This window comes from Micromys minutus (genome assembly GCF_963924665.1).
Source record: "Micromys minutus genome assembly, chromosome: 25".
NCBI classification, from domain to species: Eukaryota; Metazoa; Chordata; class Mammalia; order Rodentia; family Muridae; genus Micromys; species Micromys minutus.
The window spans coordinates 46047223-46067310 of NC_137960.1; the positions used below are offsets into that span (position 1 = coordinate 46047223).

Below are 20088 nucleotides of genomic sequence, written 5' to 3' on the forward strand. Positions count from 1 at the left end.
CGTGATGAATCCTATCTGGTAGACCACATTTAATCCTATAAAATTAGACCTTGTAGGTTCTAGTAAGTTCCCCCCTACTTCAGCTTCTAGTTGCATATTAAGAGATTCTCATGCTTAAATGTTCAGTCCCTTTGGGAAGTGAGATACCTGTTTACTGTGTACTTCTACCAGGCATGACCAACTCTGTGTTTCTCGTAGGATCGTTCGAAGATGATTTGGTTGCCTTGGAGACTTGGAGATCTGGTGTCACGATGAGGACTCATACACGGGGGGCTCCTAGTGTGTTTTTCATATGTTTGCTATGCTGTGTGTCAGCCTACATCACGGATGAGAACCCAGAAGTCATGATTCCCTTCACTAATGCTGACTACGACAGCCACCCAATGTTGTACTTCTCCAGGAAAGATGTTGCAGAGCTCCAGCAGAGGGCCGCCAGCTCCCATGAGCACATTGCAGCTCGGCTCACAGAGGCTGTGCACACCATGCTGACTAACCCCTTGGAGTACCTGCCTCCTTGGGATCACAAGGAGTACAGTGCCCGCTGGAATGAGATCTATGGAAACAACCTGGGTGCCTTGGCAATGTACTGTGTGCTGTATCCTGAGAACACTGAAGCTCGTGACATGGCCAAAGACTACATGGAGAGGATGGCAGCACAGCCTAGTTGGTAGATTTTTGTCTTTTCCTTCTTCCGGTATTAACCTTGTTACTTCAAGAAATGATTCAAGGGCTAGAGATGTGGCTCAGTTGGTAGAATGATTGTGAAGCATCCATGAAGCCCTGGTTCCCATGCCTAATGAGCTGAGTGTGCTGGTACATTCTCTTAACTGAGCATAGATAGAGATAGGAGCGTGGCAACTTCAAGGTTATACTTGAGCTCCTATCTCAGAAAGAAAAAAGAAATGGAAAGAGAGGGAAAAGAAGAAAGAAAGCAAACGTGAATAACAGTTTCAAAAAGACTTAACTCTTAATGTGTTTTAGTTTAGAAGGATGGTATTGAAAGGAGCTTAACAAAGGGGGGTAAAAACTGAAGAATTGAGACCAGTATCATGTTAATGACTGAGAGTTTTTTCCTTGTTTAGCATACATTTTCAGTCATGGATCACTTGTTGATGGAAGCATACTCTGAGGAATTCATCAGTTAGCGATTTTGTCCTTGTGTGACTATGGTGGACATTTATATAGGGTGTAGCCCATTGTTCCTAGGAACAGGATGAACAAGCAATGTGAGATGAAATCAAGCAGGAGATGTGTTAACCAGCAGCACAGAGGAAGCTGCTGCCTGCATAGCACAGTGTGCTTCCCCATTGCTCATTTCAAGTGGAAGGCACACACTCTAAAAATGAAGTATACTGCATAAACACATAAATCAGTAAGTTTATCAGATGTTATGCCCCAGAGACAGTTCTGTGTGCTAACTTTTATATAATTGGCAGTGTAATAGGCTTTCTACCCCAACACTCCCATGAATATGTGAGCAGAGAGCACATTGTACTGATATTAGAGTAGTTATAGCATCACAGTCCTGCTGGGTTCCTCTGATAAATGTTTTTCCTTGGGGTAGAACCATTGCCTGATACTGGTTCTTATTATTTGGTCTTAGGTTTTGATTGACAGCCTTTTGCCAAATTGACTAAAAGGTTTTAGCCTAGAAGGCATTTCAGCCAGTTAACATTTATGTGCATTTGTGATAAGGTGGTGTGTCATTGTGATAGGATTGTCTGCAGTTTACAAAGAAGATTCTGTCTAATGAGCAGAAGAGGGCCCAACCCTGGAAAGCTAGTGCTGCAGTGAATTATGTCAAGAATTTGGATTATGTCATAGTTTACTTTCAGGAGTTTTAAGATTCAAGAAGAAACTTCCCATCTCTTTTAGTTTAGCTTGAATTTGTTTATAACTCATATTTCCATCTGCTTCTAAAGAGATAAAGTTTGAATGGACTGAGCGCAGATTTCGTGTATGTATTTTGGTTCTTAAACTCCAGGTTAATACACATTCATGGGCTAGTTGTGAAAAATGCTTTCAGATTGTATGAAACATAGTCTTTTTTTTTTTTTTAAATATAGAATAGGGTTCATTCAGGGCATGGGGAGGAGAGTTAAGAGGGTAGTACGGGGAGAGAGAGAGAGAAAAGAAGAAGAGAAGAAGAGAGAGAGGAGAGAGGAGTAGAGAAATAGAAGCTGTCCATGAGCACAGGGAGAGAGACGGGGAAGAGAATAGGGAGAGGAGGGACAAAGGGGTTAAGAGAGGAGGAAGAGAGCAAGAAACCAAGAAAGAGGGGGGCAAGTAGCCCCCCTTTAAAAACATAGTCTTAAAACTATGCATGTTGCCACTTGTCATAGGCCTGGAGAGGACTGGTTTCAAATGCTTAGACACATCTGTAGTGATTCTGTGATGAGCAAATTTTACATGAAATATATCTTAGCGTCTCTAAGGCAAAGAGTAGCAATTTGCTACATGTTTTTCTATTCCAGTTACCTTTGCTTACGTTGCTCAGTTTAATGCAGCTCTTCAGTATATCCAAAAAGTATACTGAGAGAATTGTCATTGCCTTAGGATATGGAATGTCCATATCCATTTTAGGAAAAATAAAAAAAAATAACTGGTTGTATTTATAAATTAATATTACAGAGTTAAACCTTCCTTCAATGGCTTCATTTGTGGAATATATTTGCCATTTCCTTGAACATTCCTCCTCTTTTTGAAAATGACCAAACTCTACTTATTCCCTTAGCTGACATGTTGAGAATGTACTGTATTTGGTGCACTATGCTAGTGATGTGGATTCAGAATCGAGGAAATGGCCTAGCTGTTTTTAGCTCTATGCCTGGAATGAAGAGTTCCTACAGTGGGTACTTCTGTTCGGAGCTCAGAGCCTGAGGAACACGAAGTTAAGGATTGTCATTCATGACTTCCTTGAACAGCAGTGGAAAGGAACCAACTTGGGAGTGCCTGCGCCCTGAGTCCAGCCCCTACTTCGGCTGTATCACTTCAGATGAATTTCTCAGCTGGAGGCTCAGCGTCCTGGTGTGTACCAGAGCAGCAGTAGCGTGACTCCTTTACAGTCACTTAGTAGTGAGCCTCCTGGTGCACAGTACTCTGAAAGTTCATGTCATAAAGTAAGGCCTCGATAAAGGATAATGGCAGGTGGTGATAATTATTGGCTCTTCTATTTTTACGTAGGACATTGGCCTTAACTGGTTTATAATTGTTATTCATAGAATTTTAAGAAGGAAATAATTTTGTTCAGAGATTTTTACTGGTTTTTTTTTTTTTTTTTTTTTTTTTTTTTGGATTGTTCTTAGACCTAGACCATCAGAAAAGTTGCCGGTGACAATGTTCCTTGAAAATTTGCACTGTTTGTTCTCCAGGACCCCTCTTTATGTGTATAGGAATCTCATGTTGAGGTTGTGAAGAAGGCTTGGGAGAAAGTAATAATGACACTTTTTTTTTTTTTAATTTTAAAGCTGTATTTTTTTTCTCCTTGCAGTGGCAAAATCCCTGACAAGCAACGTCTGGAAGGAAGGGCTTATTTTGACTCGAAGTTTCAGGGTGTGGTTCATTATGATGACACTGGTCATGGTGCATCCAAAATGATGGTTGCCCATGGTCAATAAGTGTTTTCTTTTTTATGCATTCTAGGATCTACTTTTGGGGTAGGTCCAAAGGCTCATCTCACTGAACCTGTCAAGCTGACAGTATTAACCATCTTATGTACTGAATTTCATTGAATGTTAGTATATTTTAAAGAGATTTAAAAGTTCACATATATAGATGTACTTAAGAATTTCAACCATGCCAGGCATGGTGACCCATGCTTTCACTGTTAGCACTAGGATGTCATCGGTAAGCAGATATCTGAGACTGAGGCTAACATGGTCTACAGAGAGAGTTCCAGAACAGCCCGAGCTACACAGAAAAATTCTGCTTTGGAAAGAAAGAAAAAGAAAGAAAGAAAAGAAAAGACAAGACAAGAAAATAGGGGAAAATTTTCAGCCACTGTGAAATAAAAGTTAAATTGAAATGTTATTTAACTGTACTGTTTATATCAAATACACTATGAAGTAGAAAAGAAATCTTGAGAGATTGTCAGTGGTAGGGTGGCTTGGAAATATGTATAATAATAATTAAATGGGTCTCTAAATGCCACAGAAAGATGAGGCATCTGTGTGTGCTCCATCTCAATGTGTGGAAGCACCTACATCCTTTCCAGAATGTCTTTCCTGTCTTGTTTTTGTTAATGCAAAGGTTGTGCATTGCTTACTTTGTAAACTCAAAAATGTGTGTGTGTGTGTGTGTGTGTGTGTGTGTTTTGTGCCTTTCAGATGGCTCAGGCATCAGTGTACTTCCACTGAGCCTGATGGCGTGAGTTCAATCTCTGAGACCCACATGGCTGAAGGAGAGAACTAATTCTCACAATTTATCCTTTGACTTCTACATGTGTGCCATGGCATGAATACATGCATACACACACAAATAAACAAAATACAATTTTTAAAAAGCCATAGCAGTTAATGTACATAAACAGAATAGTATTTTTTTAATCAAGAGTTTAAAATTCAAGCCAGGGAAATAATAGTCTAAAAAAAGTGTTTTCATAGAGATTGTAAACAGATTCCTATAAGGATCTGTTCAATGATGTTTTGGAGTCAGCACATATTCTGGTTCTTTTCCTTACAAAATTTATAATGTGTATGCCTTTTTATTTTCTTTCTTGTGCTTGCCTGGATTGTGCCTTTACCTTTAAGCCAAATTTAAAGACACATAATACAAAATGCAAATAGAAAGTAGCTGAAAAAGATGTAGTTGAAGAGTTGGAAATGGCTTGGGAGACGAATAGTGAGAATCATTAAAATGTGTTACACACTGTGACCACAAGTTTGTCATATGTGGTTGCTGAGTTTGATTTGTTTTATCTGTTCATTTATTTAGCAACAAGATGCTAGGCTTCCTCAGTTTTGAAGTTTACAGTAACCATGAGAATAAAAATCAGGTCAGTTACTCTATAAAAGAACAATTATTTTTGGCCCAAAGACCACAAAGAACCTTGTAGATTTTCACAGAGTACCCTCATAAACATCCTTCAGAGTGAGTGATGAAGTGTATTATTGCTTTTCAGACAGCACTGGGAGAACGGGAGCATGTTGTTTGGTGCATGCCTAGGTTCCCTTAACGGAGGCTCTCCTGAGCAAATTTCACTAAACCTGCAGCGATGAAGGAGTAAGGATGGAGGAGAGTGATGTGTGATTTAGCCAGCCCTGTTTCCCCCTAGACTAACTGGATTCTTCAGTAGACTTTTTCTCATGCTAGAGAAGTGAAATGACAGCATGCCTGTCCGTCAGATGGTGTCCCTTCATGCTACATGTCTCACGCGAACGTTTGTTAGGTTGCTGTGAGTTTGGTCTACTCGGTGTGTGTATATAGTGATCTAGAACTTACTGCAAAGAAAACAAAAGGTTCTCTCTGTTATTGAAGACCACTGTTGTCTAGTTAGTGCAGAAAAGTGTAAGCTTACCATGGCTCACTTAATCAAACATGGAGATGAAAGCACTGTGAAGAGATTTAAGGTTGTAACAGAAGTGATTTGCTCAAATTGGAGTCGATAGCTGGAAGGCATCCACTGTGCATTTCCCAGTAGTGGGTCTTAGGGGCTTTCCTCCTAATTTGTGAACCCAGGGAAAACAGGCCCAACACAGTGATCTTGGAGTTCGGTCTATGTCTTGTGTCCTTATTCTATTTCAATTAGTCCCATGCCTTCTGGCAGATTTCATAGTTGCTGTAAACAGTTTTTTGTTTTTTTTTTTACATCTGTAAAATGTGGATGAATCTGTCCTTCCATTAGGGTTCTAAGGATGAAACAAGATGATGCCCAGAAAGCTCTTAAGATTATGTAGCTGGCACATAGTTTTACTAAAACTTTATTCCTTTTATTATACAGAAAGAGACAAAGATGTAAGATTGTCAAGTCTTGGGTGTAGAATACTCCTTTTAGTTACTCTGGTGTTCTGGAGCTGTGTTTCTGAGAAGTATTTGTAGTGAATCACTTTCTCCCTTTGCTTATAGTATTTTTCTAGGCCTTATCATGAGACAGAAAATAAATCACAGAAAAAAGAAATGACTTCATTCTTGTGTTGGAGCCAGTTGGCTACAGGGAATAGGGAGAACCAGAGAGGGAAAGAATACAAGTTGAATTGTCCTTTCTTTCTCTGCAACAGATTACTAAATCCTTACTTATGGACTGTAAGCTTCTGAAATCCTATGGTGTGTTTGTAAAATAGTATAAAACAGAATGAGAAAGAGGTTACAAAAGAAAAGTCTCCATTACGCTGAAAGAAACTGTTGGGTTTGTTGCACTACAGACCAAGATGAGTTGTGAGGCTGCTCCTTGCTGCTGCTTCTCGGGCCTTTTTGCTTTTCTAAACTGTAAGCTAACACCGAGAATCAAAAGCACGGAGGAAGTACCTGGGCCCCAACACCTGGAGCCACAGAGCACTGTGGGTGAAAAGATCAGGTTTTCCTCTGGTGACCTTCCAGGAAGAAAGGCAGAGAAGCTTGTTCGGCAGACACCTGGAATCAATTAACGTGCACTGGTCTTGGGAACAAATGCTGGGCTGTCAGAACACCAGCCTCCAAGTCTGGCTCTTTCTCATTCACAGTTTTTTTCTCTTGCCCTTCCCCCTCACTTTTTCTAACTTTCTTTCCTGTTCTTTCAGTTCTGTGACAGGTTCCTCATTTTGTGTAGATTTAGATCCTTGAAAATCCATGGCTCTGAGCCTTTAACACTGGACAATTTCTTTCTTTTTGAAATTTTTGTATTGGGTATTTTTAAATTTACATTTCAAATGTTATCCCTTTTTCTAGTTTCCCCTCTATAAACTCCATATCCTATCCCCTCTCCCCCTGCTGCTATGAGGGTGTTCTCCCATCCACCAACCCCCTTCCACTTCCTCTGCCCTTCCCTACACTGGGGCAACAAGCCTTGGCAGAACCAAGGGCTTCTCCTTTCATTGATGCTGAACAAGGCCATCCTCTGCTACATATGCAGCTGGAGCCATAGGTCCTTCCATGTGTAGTCTTTAAAAGGTGATTTCATCCCTGGGAGCTCTGGTTGGTTGGTACTGTTGTTCTTACAGGGTTGCAAACCCCTTCAGCTCTTTCAATTCTTTCCTCTAACTCCTCCATTGGATGGTTTCTGTTCGATGGTTGGGTGTGAGCATCCACCTCTGTATTTGTCAGCCTCTAGAAGAGTGTCTCAGGAGACAGTTATATCAGGCTTTTGTCAGCATGCAATTCTTGGCATCAGCAGTATTGTCTGGGTTTGGTGGCTGATTATGAGCTGGACCCCCAGGTGAGGCAGTCCAGGATGGCCTTTCCTTCAGTCTCTGCTCCAAACTTTTGTCTCTCCATTTCCTCCTGTGAATATTTTTGTCCCTCCTTCTAAGAAGAACTGAAGCATCTGCACTTTGGTAGTTCTTCTTGAGCTTCATGTGGTCTGTGAGTTGTATCTTGGGTATTCCCAGCTTTTACGCTAATATCTACTTATAATTGTGTGCATATGATGTGTATTTTTATTGTGATTGGATTACCTCACTCAGGATGATATCTTCTACTTTCATCCATTAGCCTAAGAATGTCATGAAGTCATTGTTTTTAATAGCTGAGTAGTACTCCATTGTGTATATGTACCACATTTCTGTATCCATTCCTCTGTTGAAGGACATCTAGGCTCTTTCCAGCTTCTGGCAATTATAAATAAGGATGATATGAACATGGTGAGCATGTGTCCTTGTGGTATATTGTAACATCTTTTGGGTATTTGCCCAGGAGTGGTATAGCTGGGTCTAATTTTCTGAAGAACTTCCAGACTGATTTCCAGAGTGGTTGTACTAGCTTGTAATCCCACCAACAGTGGAGGAGTCTTCCACTTTCTCCATATCCTCACCAACATCTGCTGTCACCTGAATGTTTGATTTTAGCCATTCTGACTGGTGTGAGGTAGGATTTCAGGATTGTTTTAATTTGCATTTCCCTGATGACTAGGGATGTTGAGCATTTCTTTAGGTGCTTCTTAGCCATTTGATATTCCTTGGTTGAGAATTCTTTGTTTAGCTCTGTACTCCATTTTAAAAATAGGTTTATTTTATTTTCTAGAGTCTAACTTCTTGAGTTCTTTGTATATGTTGGATACTAGCCCTCTATCAGATGTAGGATTGGTAAAGATTTTTTTTCCAATCTGTTCGTTGCAATTTTGTCCTTTTGACAATGTCCTTTGCCTTACAGAAGCTTTGCCATTTCATGAGGTCCCATTCTTCAATTCTTGATCTTAGAGCATAAGCCATTGGTGTTCTGTTCAGGAAATTTTCCCCTGTGCCTCTCTGTTCCAAGCTCTTCCCCACTCTCTGCTCTATTAGTTTCAGTGTTCATTTATATAGTGGATTATGTTGATGGATTTCTGTATATTGAACAATCTCTGCATCCCTGAGATGAAGCTTACTTTATCATGATGGAAAATTGTTTTGATGTGTTCTTGGATTAGTTTTGTGAGAATTTTGTTGAGTATTTTGCATTGATATTTGTAAAGGAAACTGGTCTGAAGTTTGCTTTTTTTGTTGGGTCTTTGTGTGGTTTAGGTATAGTGTAACTGTGGCTTCCATAAAACAGATTGTGTAGTGTTTCTTCTGATAGAATTCTGCACTAAACCCATCTGGTCCTGGGCAGGGTTTTTTTGTTTGTTTGTTTAGTTTTTGGGTGGTTTTTTTTTTTTTTTTTTTTTTTTTTTTGGCTTTCAATGACTGCTATTTCTTTAGGTTTTATGGGACTGTTTAGATGGTTTATTTGATTCTGATCTAACTTTGGTACCTGGTATCATTTTAGAAAATTGTCAATTTTATCCAGATTTTCCAGTTTTGTTGAGTATAGTCTTTTGTAGTGGGGTCTGATGGTTTTTTGAATTTTCTCAGTTTCTGTTTTGTATCTCTCCCTTTTCATTTCTAATTTTGTTAACTTGTTTACTCTCTCTGTGCCCTCTGGTTAGTCTGGCTAAGTGTTTATCTACCCTGTTGATTTTCTCAAAGAACCAGCTCCTTATTGTGTTCATTCTTTGTATAGTTATTTTTGTTACTACATGGTTGCTATCAGCTCTGAGTTTGATTATTTCCTGCCAACTACTTCTCTTGGGTGTACTTGCTTTTTTGTTTTAGACCTTTCAGGTGTGCTGACAGATGCTAGTTTATGCTCTCTCCAGTTTCTTTTTGGAGGCACTCAGAGCTCTGAGTTTTTCTCTTAGCACTGCTTTTGTTGTGTCCCGTAAGGCTAGGTATGTTGTACCTTCATTTTTATTAAGTTCTAAAAAGTGTTTAATTTCTTTCTTTATTTGTTCCTTGATTAATTTATCATTAAGTAGTGCATTGTTCAGCTTCCATGTGTATGTGGGTTTCTATCATCTTTGTTGTTATTAAAGACCAGCCTTAGTCCATGGTGATCTGATAGAATGGATGAGATTATTTCAGTCTTCTTGTTGAGGCCTTTGTTTTGTGACTGATTATATGGTCAGTTTTGGAGAAGGTACTATGAGGTGCTGAAAAGAATATATAATTATATATTTTTATTCTATGATGAAATATTCTATAGATATTGGTTAAATCCATTTGGTTCATAACTTCTATTAGTTTCACTGTATCTATGTTTAGTTTTCGTTTCTATGATCTGTGCATTAATGAGAGTGGGGTGTTGAAGTCTGCCACTGTTATTGTGTGTGGTGCAGTATATACTTTGAGCTTTAGTAAAGTTTCTTTGATGAATGTAGGTGCCCTTGCATTTGGAGCATAGATATTCAGAATGGAGAGTTCATAGTGGTGCCTTTTTCTTTTTGATGAATATGAAATGTTCTTTATCTTTTTTTCTAACTTTTGCTTAAAAGTTAATTTTATTTGACATTAGCATGGCTACTCCAGCTTGTTTCTTTGAACCATTTGCTTGGAAAAATGTTTTCTAGCCTTTTACTCTGAGGTAGTATCTGTCTTTGTCACTGAGGCACGTTTCCTGCATGCAGCAAAATATGGGGTCTTCTTTACCTATCTAGTCTGTTAGTCTATGTCTTTTTATTGGGCAGTTGAGTCCATTAATGTTGAGGAATATTAGGGACCAATGACTTTTGTTTTCTGTTGTTTTTATTGTTAGAGGTGACATTATGTTTGTGTGGCTGTCTTCTTTTTGGCTAGTTGAAAGAAGATTACTTTCTTGCTTTTTCTCAGGTGTAGTTTTTTTTTCTTACATTGGAGTTTTCCATCTATTATCCTTTGTAGGGCTGGATTTGTGGAAAGGTATTGTGTAAATTTGTTTTTGTCATGGAATATCTTGGTTTCTTTATCCATTGTAATTCAGAGCTTTTCTGGATAAAGTTGCCTGGGCTGTCCTTTCTTTTCTCTTAGCATCTGTATGACGTCTGCCCAGGGTCTTCTAGCTTTCATAGTCCCTGTTGAGAAGTCTGATGTGATTCTGATAGGTCTCTCTTTACATATTACTTGACCCTTTTCCCTTACTGCTTTTAGTATTCTTTCTTTTTTTGTGCATTTTGTGTTTGACTATTATGTGACACAAGGAATTTCTTTTCTGGTCAATCTATTTTGAGTTCTGTATGATTTCTGTATGTTCATGGATATCTCTTTCTTTAGGCTAAGGAAGTTTTCTTGTAAAATTTTGCTGAAAACATTTACTGGCCCTTTAAGTTGGAAATCTTTGCTCTCTTCTATACCTATTATCCTCAGGTTTGATCTTCTCATTGTGTCCTGGGTTTTTAGGATGTTTTGGGTTGGGAGCTTTTTGCTTTTTGCATTTTCTTTGACTTTTGTGTCATTGTTTTCTATGATATCATCAGCCCCTGAGATTCTCTCTTCTATCATTTGTATTCAGTTGTTGATGCTTACTTCTGTGACTCCCGATCTCTTCTAGGTTTTCTATCTCCAGGGTTGTCTCCCTTTGTGCTTTTCCCCCTTGTTTCTACTTCCATTTTTAGATTCTGGATGGTTTTGTTTAATTCCTTTACCTATTTGGTGTTTTCCTGTAATCTTCTAAGGGATTTTTATGATTCCTCTTTAAGGACTTTTACCTATCTGTGTTGTCCTGTATTTCTTTTCTTTTCTTTTTTTTTAATTTAAATCAGTTTATTGACACAGTAACACAACACACTTGCCTTCCTGACACCTCCACACCCAATGTAGATCTCTCCCCTTTCTCTTTGGAACAAGCTGTTTGGTCAAAGCAGTAAAAGGCAGGCCATTTCTGCAACCCAGCCCTACCCCTCGGCCCTGCAGTGTAGGCACTGTTCTGAACTGGTTAAGGAGGCAGTCAGTACTATGCTTGTGTACTTCAGTGTCCTTTGTTGCCTGTCTAAAGAGTGTAGGCTTCCTGAATCGTTTCAGGCCAGAAGAAGCCTCCTTTGTGTAGTGGAATCTCTCTCACTTTGTATATGCAGCACAGATAACCTGCATATAAAGTTCTGCCTACTCTTTACATGTAAACATTTTAAGTGTAGCTTTAAATGTTTTCTAAGAAAAACTTGGCAAGCATGATGTTTGGATTTTATGCATTCCTTATTTTCTATCTCAAGGGAAGATGTTAATTAGCAGGCACTGAGTCTATCTGTATTTCACAAAGACCTTTAATTTTCTGTGATATTTTATAATCAGTTTTTAAACACCAGGTTTGTGTGTTGGATGGAATAAGAAGCTGACTCTGACATCATCTGTGTTGGGGGCCTTCCTATCTGTGCATTCTTAGTAATGCAAGATGAATATTTGTAATAGCTGCTGAAGCTACTGCTGATACAAATGTGCTCATCGGATCACTTGATAATGGTACAGGTGTGCTTACTGGATCTGTTGATAAGGATCCAGGTGTGTTCATTGGCTCTTTTGGTAATGGATCTCTGGGCAAGCCAAATAGTTCAGTTTGCCGTAGGTAGCTTCAAAATGGCCTTTTACCTTTTTAAGTTGTAAGGCTTTATCAGTTAAGGAAACACATATCAATTACTCTTAACAGCTGTCTCCCCAATTTTCCTGACCGTTCTATCTGCTGGCTTTGAACTGCAGAGACACATACAGTCTCTTACATAAGCCTGTGATTAGAAAGCTGTTTTGCGTAATGATGGCCTGGCATCAGTGAATCAGGAAAGAGACAGTTGTGGCTATATTTTCGGTTAAGGAGGGAAATGAATGTCACAGTTAATATTCCAAGAGTGGGGAAAGGAAGGAACAAAGTATGATTCTTTCAGCATTTGATCATCATTCAGAAGAGAGATGCTAGCTCCTTCCTATCACTGACTCCCCGACTTGTGTGGTAGCCCCAAGACCTCTAACAAGCTGCCCATGTGATTCTGAGGTCCACTGAAATTTACATAGTAGGTGCACAAGAGGCCTTGTGAAGGATGGGCCTGGGTAGCTGGTACAGACTATACCTGGTGAGATAGAGAATGTAGGAGTGATAGCTGGCTGCTGGGAGAAAGGATATTTCACTGTCTTACATGTCTTTATTTTTACGACATTATCTGTTTCTTCTGTCCACGTGATCTGTCTCATTTGCATGTATCACCACATAGGAAAAGCCCCTTTCCCCTGATATAACAAGGGTTCATGGTATTTTAGATCAGATCTGGACTAACTACTAAGGCTCACATGGTGGAAACACTCAACAGTAGCACAACCAGGAGTGGGGGGAACATTAGGAGATAGGGCCTAACTAGAGTTTGAGGAGATCTTATGGTACATGCCATGGAAAACTATCCTGGAACCTCATCTCCTTTCTAACTACTTCCCAGCTGACATAGCATGAAAGTTACACTCTACCACAGAGTTTCTACCACAGTGTTCTCCCTCACCACAGGTCAAAACAATGGGGCCAGTGACTGTAAACCGAAACTAGGAACTGACTTTTTTCCCTTTTCTTCAGGTGATTTTTCTCAGCCATTTTATGATGGCATGGAAGGCTGACAGACAGTTCAATCCTTGGTGAATGTCTTGGCGCTTATTGTTTTTAGGGCCTCCTCAGTCCAGCTCCCTCTGCGCTCAGATTGGTGCCCTCACACTCAGCACTTCTGCATGTTGCCCACACTGCTTTCTTCCCCCTCTTCTTGACTTTCCTGAGTGTAGTTGGTTGAGGCTGGTTCTGTGGTTATTGAATGAAAACAAGCACTTTAGGAAGCCTTTTTTGAGAGGTTTAAAACAAACAAACATCCGGTTGTTGCATTAACCACAAAAACATGCCCATCCAGAATGAGCAGCTTTTTGTCTTTTGAACATTTTGTGACTCGGTTGATTTACATTGTTGTCTCCGCTGGGACTGCTTGAGCTGGCATCCTCAAGTGTGCCCTGGGCCTCGCAATAATAAATTTGTGATCCCAGAAGCTGCACTACTCCCATATCTTTCTTTCTAAGTCTATCAGACTCCATGGCTGGAATTAACTGCTTCCTCCATGGTATGTCTCCAGTCTACTGCGGCCACCATGGCTGGTTCTTTTTCATTCAGCATATTGGGCTATGCTAGGAACACAGTTTAGGTACCCATTAGGCTGTTCGTCCATGAGTGTATATCCCAAAAAGAATTTCCTTCCAAAAACCTCTGGGCTCTACAGGCCCTACAGAGTCAGATGCTCTGTAGAATCTCTCACCTGAAGTGTAAGTTTTCGGTTTCTGTATCATTCTCTGTCATTGGTCTATACACTTACTGAGGCCCTGAGAACCTAATAGAGTATACCTGCCACAGGGACCATAAGTAACCCTGAAAGGAGAAGTGGTTTTACTTTGAACGACTTGGTTTGCCAAGAGCAGAAATCCTGAGTCTTCCTGCAGCTGTGGCTGTATTTTGGTCCCTTGTACACTGTGGCTGCTCCTATCCATTTGGCCTTCCTTTCACTCTGAAGACCTACACACACTTGCCTTTGTCTGTCCACCTATAATCACAGGGGCACGGTACTGCACAGAGGAGGTGGGACGGCCAGGATTTGTGGATCCCTATTTCTTCCCGGGTCTCCGTTCCCTGCTCTTTGTAGCTCTTTCCCACATTCACTCTCCCCAGAGCCCGTGAGCCTTGGAGCCCACCACCTTATATTGTGTTACCGCTGCAGAGCTTCGCTGTGCTCACTTTAAACCATTTCCTCCCACGTGTGCAGAGAGCTCGTGGTGGCAGTTGGACATCATTGCAGGAAAGGACTCCAGAGCCACACTGCCTGTTATCTAATCGTGAACCCAAGCTGGGACCTGAACATATTATTTGTCTTCTTTAGATCAGTTCCTAGTCATAAGTTCAGGTAAATAGTATGTTTGTCTCATGTTGTGGTTTAGAGAATTTGTTGAGTTATTGAGGCACTGTTATTTTAAGTATGTTCTTCCCAATTGCTGTGACCCACCAATGTGAAACATTTCTGCAGAAGGCTTCAAAGCTGTAAGGGGGAGGGGTTAAGAAAAGGGTTACATGTGCCAGAGAATAAAAGAGTTTGGGGCCCCTATTCATCAGTCTGAAGGAGAGTGGGTTGCTGTGGGTGGAGGCTGACCAGCTAGTGGAAGATGTTTATGCTAGAACTGTATAAAGGGCTCTAGAGATTGTGGGTCTGTGTGGAAGGTACCAGGGATTTTAGGGGCTCTGTGGAGGGTCCCAGGGATTGTGGGTCTGTGTAGAGGGCTCCAAAGACTGTGGGTTTGCTTTTATGTTTACTTTTTTGCATATTTATGTCAACATGGGGAATTTCATTCGTAATAAATATATTTAATTATGTCATGTAAGTGAACCATCAACATACTCAATTTAAAGCATTTTGCTAAGTATCAGACATAAGGAAATGTAAGCACAAGTTATCCATCTGTCATGCCTACGGTGGTTTGGTTTAGTAGGAGATTGAAAACTAATAGACAGTATTAATGCAGATGACAGTATCATTGGCCAACTTCAGGAACGATGGGAAAACCCAAGAGGCCAGAAGCATGGGGGAAGAAGGCTTTCCAGCTGGGACAAGAAAAAAAAATCATGAATCATCCAAGTGATACAAGGAGAGTCGTGCTGGACTGTCCCAGGCAAAAGTAGCTGATGCACAGCTGGCTGACAGTGCAAGAAAGCAGAGTGCTTCTAAGGAACTGAAAATGTCCTATGGGAAGGAGAGGACAGCTGTGATTCAGAGGCAGCTTGGACTTTTTTCTCAAGAGCTCTGTGAGGCCACTGAAGGGTTTAACAGAACAGCAACATGGTCTGATATGTGTGCATGTAACCTTTTCACTATAAAATAAAAGAACACCAAATTAACAATGTGTATGGCAGCTATAATACAAATTAAGAACTGGGAATCTTAGTCACAACCCCTCCATGAGAAAGACAGAGACAGACAGAGGCAGGAAAGAGACAGACACGCACAGAGATTGTCAGTCATCTAATTCAGCGAGGATCAAGTTTAGATACTATACAGAGTCTTTGCTTTGCTTTGGGACATGAGATGTCTTACTGTTTTCTAGTTACATCCTGAACTTATGAAGTGATGCTTCTTCCTTAGTTTCTAAGTACCACGATTGCAGGTATGTACCACCACATCTGGCTTTTCTCTCAAGTGTGTATGTGTGTATTGGGGTACATGCTGGGGATATAACCTTAGGTATTGCAGAGAAACCTTTACCCCTGAGCTACACTCAGCCCAATCTTTGCTCATTATAAACTAAGTCTCCTGCAGTTTTCTCTGAGCCCCTTTCTTTTCTTTCCACTGTGTGGAAGAACTTGGACTCTCTGTTCTGCATACCTCCTCACAATCTGAATGTTGCTGGTCATAAACGCATAGTGGTTCAGTGAGTACTTCCACTAGAGGCTGCAGCTTGATTGAGTCAGCTCTGATTTCACAGATGCGTGGGCTGTCTTTCATTCTGAAACAAATGTGGCAATTTGGGTTTTTTGGGTCTCTGCTTTCTTATAGGAGCAGGTGGCAGAAGTCAAGCTAGGGTTAGGCCTTTGTAAGTTTATCCAGATCAAAGCCTTATGTAGGAAAAAGACAGTTTGAACTGAGAATTGACAGTAGTATCTGGGCCTGTAGTTAGGATAGACTACATCACCAAGCTCATAATACTTGAAGCTGTTGAATATGCTGAGCTTTAATGTGCCTGCAGACCCTAGAGATCTTCTCCAGGTTGCTCTCAGGCCTTGCTTTCACCTCTTCATATTTGCTAGTGTGCATTTGTGTGTGTGTGTGTGTGTGTGTGTGTTGGGGGCAATGTTTCTGCATACATACATACATATACCTGTATGTCACCAGGAGAAATTACAAAATGAGAAAATATGCCTTTAAATACAATGTGTATAATTTCTGTGGGTGGTGCAAAAATGTTTAGAAGGGAAGTTCAAAGGTCAGACTGAGAGTGGTTCTGCAGTAAGTCACTAGTGAGTAACAGCTGGAAGAATGAGAAGAAAATGCAGGCACTGGAGTCACATGGCACCCTTTGATCCTCTTCTGCAGCTGATGGAAAAGAAGACATAATGTCATCTCCACCTACAGTGAGTGTGGAGTCCGGGAAATCTAGGGGGTAGATTCTTGATGAGCTGCAGGTAGTGAGTTGAGCTTGGAGCACTGTGGTGAGCATATGTTAGTACATTCGGGAGTCTCCAGCCATGAATATACTGTTACAATAAAAAAATCCAGTGAAAGGGAGAGAGGAAAATACATAAATCCCACACGTATAACTAATTATACTAATGGTCAGAGAAGAGGCGAGAATATAATTTCATTTAACAAGGAGATCAGTCTTTAGATTTTAAACTTGGGACATGTTTTTAAATGTGTTTTGAAGATAGCTTACAAACCTGGTTCATAATTTCTCACCACTTTATTTTGTTTTGTCACAATATGAAATGGCATAATCCAAAAATACTTTATTATGATTCACAAGGAGAAATTCTTGCTCTTTTTCTATCCTGTTTTCAGTGATGGTAGATAGATATATACATAGGTCGGCAGGTATAGATATGGATAGATCAATGCACCTTTTGAAATTATGTAGATAGATGCACTTTTTGAAATTATGTACCAGGCCCTAAAATAAAATAAACATTGGAATAAGGTGCTGAAACAAATATCATTTCATTATCTATTTTGAATGGAAAGTACTTCTAAGCAAAAAAAAAAAAAAAAAAAGAAAGAAAGAAAAAAAAGAAATTGGAAACAGGAAGATGTTCCCCTTGGTTTTGACACAAGTGATAAGTTATATCTTTCCTTAAGTTGGCTGGAATCATCATTCAGCACCTTATTCTCTCTGCTTTGAACATGCTGAGCTTCTCTGGCTTCCTGAGCTACTTTCTAATGAGCTCATGGTAGGCCCTCAGTTTGCTCAGACCCTTTGCTGAGTGTCAGGGCAGTTTTAGCTTCAGCGTCTTCCAAGGACTTCTACTCTAGTAGAAGACCATGTGCCTGAAAGACAGCTATTTACGGATATCAGCTTTTCCTTAAAGATGGTGATCTTCAGATCTTTTGAAATATGACATAGTAAAAAAGCATTTTTTATCATAACGCAACATCTGTCTATCTATGTAATCTTTCATGAAGTGTACATGTGTGTAAGAAGGCGGCCCTTAGTGAACTAGTTCTGCTGTGTCTTTGAGTTTGTGTTTCTGTTTGTGTTCTTGCTTGTATTTGTTTTTATACAGTGCCCCACAGAATTCCAGCAGTTATACGTCCTCGCCCTTTCTCGGGCCCTCCTTTGTCTTGTGGAAACTGGAAAGTCTCAGTGGCTGTTCTACCTGCAGCCTTGTCTGGAGCTGTCAGGACAGAAAATAATATCCAAAGACATTTTTGCACTAGCAGATCGATCTCTAGCAAGAAAGATGACCAGTCTGTTCCAGACAAAGAATTTCCCAGAAGGCAGCAGAGAGCCAAGGTGGGAGAAAGGAAATGTAAAAAGACCTGCTGAATGTTATTAAGAACATGAAAGCTGAACTGAACACAGTAAATGTAAAAACAAGCCACATTGTCTGGAGACTACAGTTGGCAGGCTTCAGAAAGCTCTGGAAGATCCTCCAAAGAAGAGAAATGAGTTTTCGATTCCTGAGTTGGCGGCAGTGGCATCTGGTGTTGCAGATTCTCTACCTCTTGACAAGCAGACAACCAAGTCAGAGCTGCTGCAGCAACAGGAGGAGGAGTCAAGGGTCAGAAAGATAGGGAGAAGCTCAGGATTAGCTTCACTCACATAATATCAAATATGGAAATTGCCAAATCTGCTTTGGTGAGCGTTAGTATAAGAGCACAGCACCAGATTCAGTGTGACAAAGGAATGGACAGTCCTCTTGACCAGGAGAAGATAACTGATTTCAGAAGAAGGAAATATTTATTCAAGGGGAATAGACTTTCAATTTTTGATGCTAATGAAAGTCTTTTAGTAAAGATGAAGCACCTGAGCCAGAAAGAAGCATCACCTTCTCTCTGGGAGATAGAATTTGCTAAGCAATTAGCCACAGTAAAGGAACAGCCCATTGAGGAGGTGATACTGTGGACAAAAGGTGGGGAAGCTGTGGGAGCTTGAAGCAGGATCAATGGTGGTGCCTCAGAATTCCACGAGCATGTTTCTGGATAAGTACCTAGAGGATTTCTCCAAGCAAGGACCGATCCGTCTTCTCATGAAGCTGGTGACATGTGGCCTTTTGAAAAACCCATATCTGAGTGTTTAAACAGAAGATAGAGCATATGGAGTGCTTTAGAAATTATTTTAATGAAATAAAGAGATATTCTCAAAGAAAGTAGCATTCACTTAACATCATAAGAAATTTTTTTTAATTTAAACTGTTGAAGACATATATTATAGCTAAATGAAATTTTTTATCAAAAAAGCAAGAAAGTGGTCCTTAAATTTAAATAATTGTGGTGTTTTGAACAAGAATGCCCCATAGACTCATATTCGGCTATAGAGACTGTTGAAGTTAGATTACTTGCATTGGCATAAGGATATGACTACAGGCGGATGGTGGACAGGCAGGTTGGGTAAGAATGAATGGCCCCATCGGCTCATGTTTGAATACTGGCTCCTGGTTCATGGAACTGTTTTAGGAAGGATTAGGAGGTCGGACCTTGCTGGAGGGTATGCCACTGGAAAAGGACGTTGATGTTTAAAAGCCTACACCAGGCCCAGTCTCTGCCTGCCTCCGGCTTGCAGGTGAGGGTGTGAGTTCTCAGTGCCATGCCTGCCCGCCTCTATCCATAGAAACTGTGAGCTCCAATTAAATGCTTTCTTCTCTAAGTTTCTTTGGTCATGGGATCTTCACAACAATAGAAAAGTATCTAAGATGAGTATGTTTTTTAATCTTACTGTTTTCCATTTCACTCCGCTCTACTTTATTAGGCTCCATTAAAAATGTGCTGGTCATAATGTAAATGCTCATTTAATAATCTGTAGTTTGAAAACTGTACTTAACACTTTGATAAATAGGTGATTCCTCTTCAGAGAGTCTGGCTTTACTACTTCCAGTAAGGGGCTGCACCCTTCTCTGAGTGGTTTCCTCAATCTGTAATTCTAGTGTTTACAATGCTTCTTCCAAAAATATACTGAAAAGCATCTCTTTTTTTCATTAACATGCAGTACAAATCTGTGATTGATAGGCACATTTCTGGTTTCCAGAACTGAAGCAATATGTTTCAGAATATTATTTTCTATAAAAAAAAATGAGACACAGCCCATTCACTGTTTTGAAAAGATGCCTGGATTTTATAAAGTTTTATATGCCACTTTAGGAAAACCATTAAAAAATCATATTGCAAAAAAAAATTCCAGTAAAGTAGGAGTATCACACAACTATGTCGTTTCCAAGAGGCGTCCTGAGTAGGTTAGATTCTACTGCCTGCACCCTCATACTGTAAAGGGTACTTTACTTTGGCTCTAGTACTTCTAATGGTTAGTTTTGCACAGTGTAGAACCACCTGGGAAAGGTGTCTCAATAAGAGATTGTCTTGATTGGATTGGTCTGTGGGTTTATCTCTGCAATTATCTTAATTACTTTAATTGACCTATGAAAACCCATCCCTTGTGGGTGGCATCATTCCCTAGGTCTGGGTCCTGGACTATATAAGTGTGGAAAGAGAGT

At 40.1% G+C, this 20088-nt stretch overlaps 1 protein-coding gene and 1 pseudogene across 3 annotated transcripts in view; both read left to right on the forward strand.

The window, feature by feature from the left end:
* DSE (dermatan sulfate epimerase) overlaps positions 1-20088 on the forward strand; it is a 58039-nt gene that overhangs the window by 22769 nt on the left and 15182 nt on the right. For both annotated transcript variants that reach the window (XM_080938413.1, XM_080938412.1), the window contains exon 2: positions 199-667. In XM_080938413.1, coding sequence (XP_080794539.1) covers positions 252-667 — 416 coding nt within the window. In that variant the 5' untranslated portion in view covers positions 199-251. The remainder of the gene's footprint in view (positions 1-198; positions 668-20088) is intronic.
* LOC308436695 (small ribosomal subunit protein mS31-like) lies at positions 14729-18773 on the forward strand (annotated as a pseudogene). The gene is made up of 2 exons: positions 14729-14744; positions 17665-18773. The product of its transcript is annotated as a small ribosomal subunit protein mS31-like (transcript).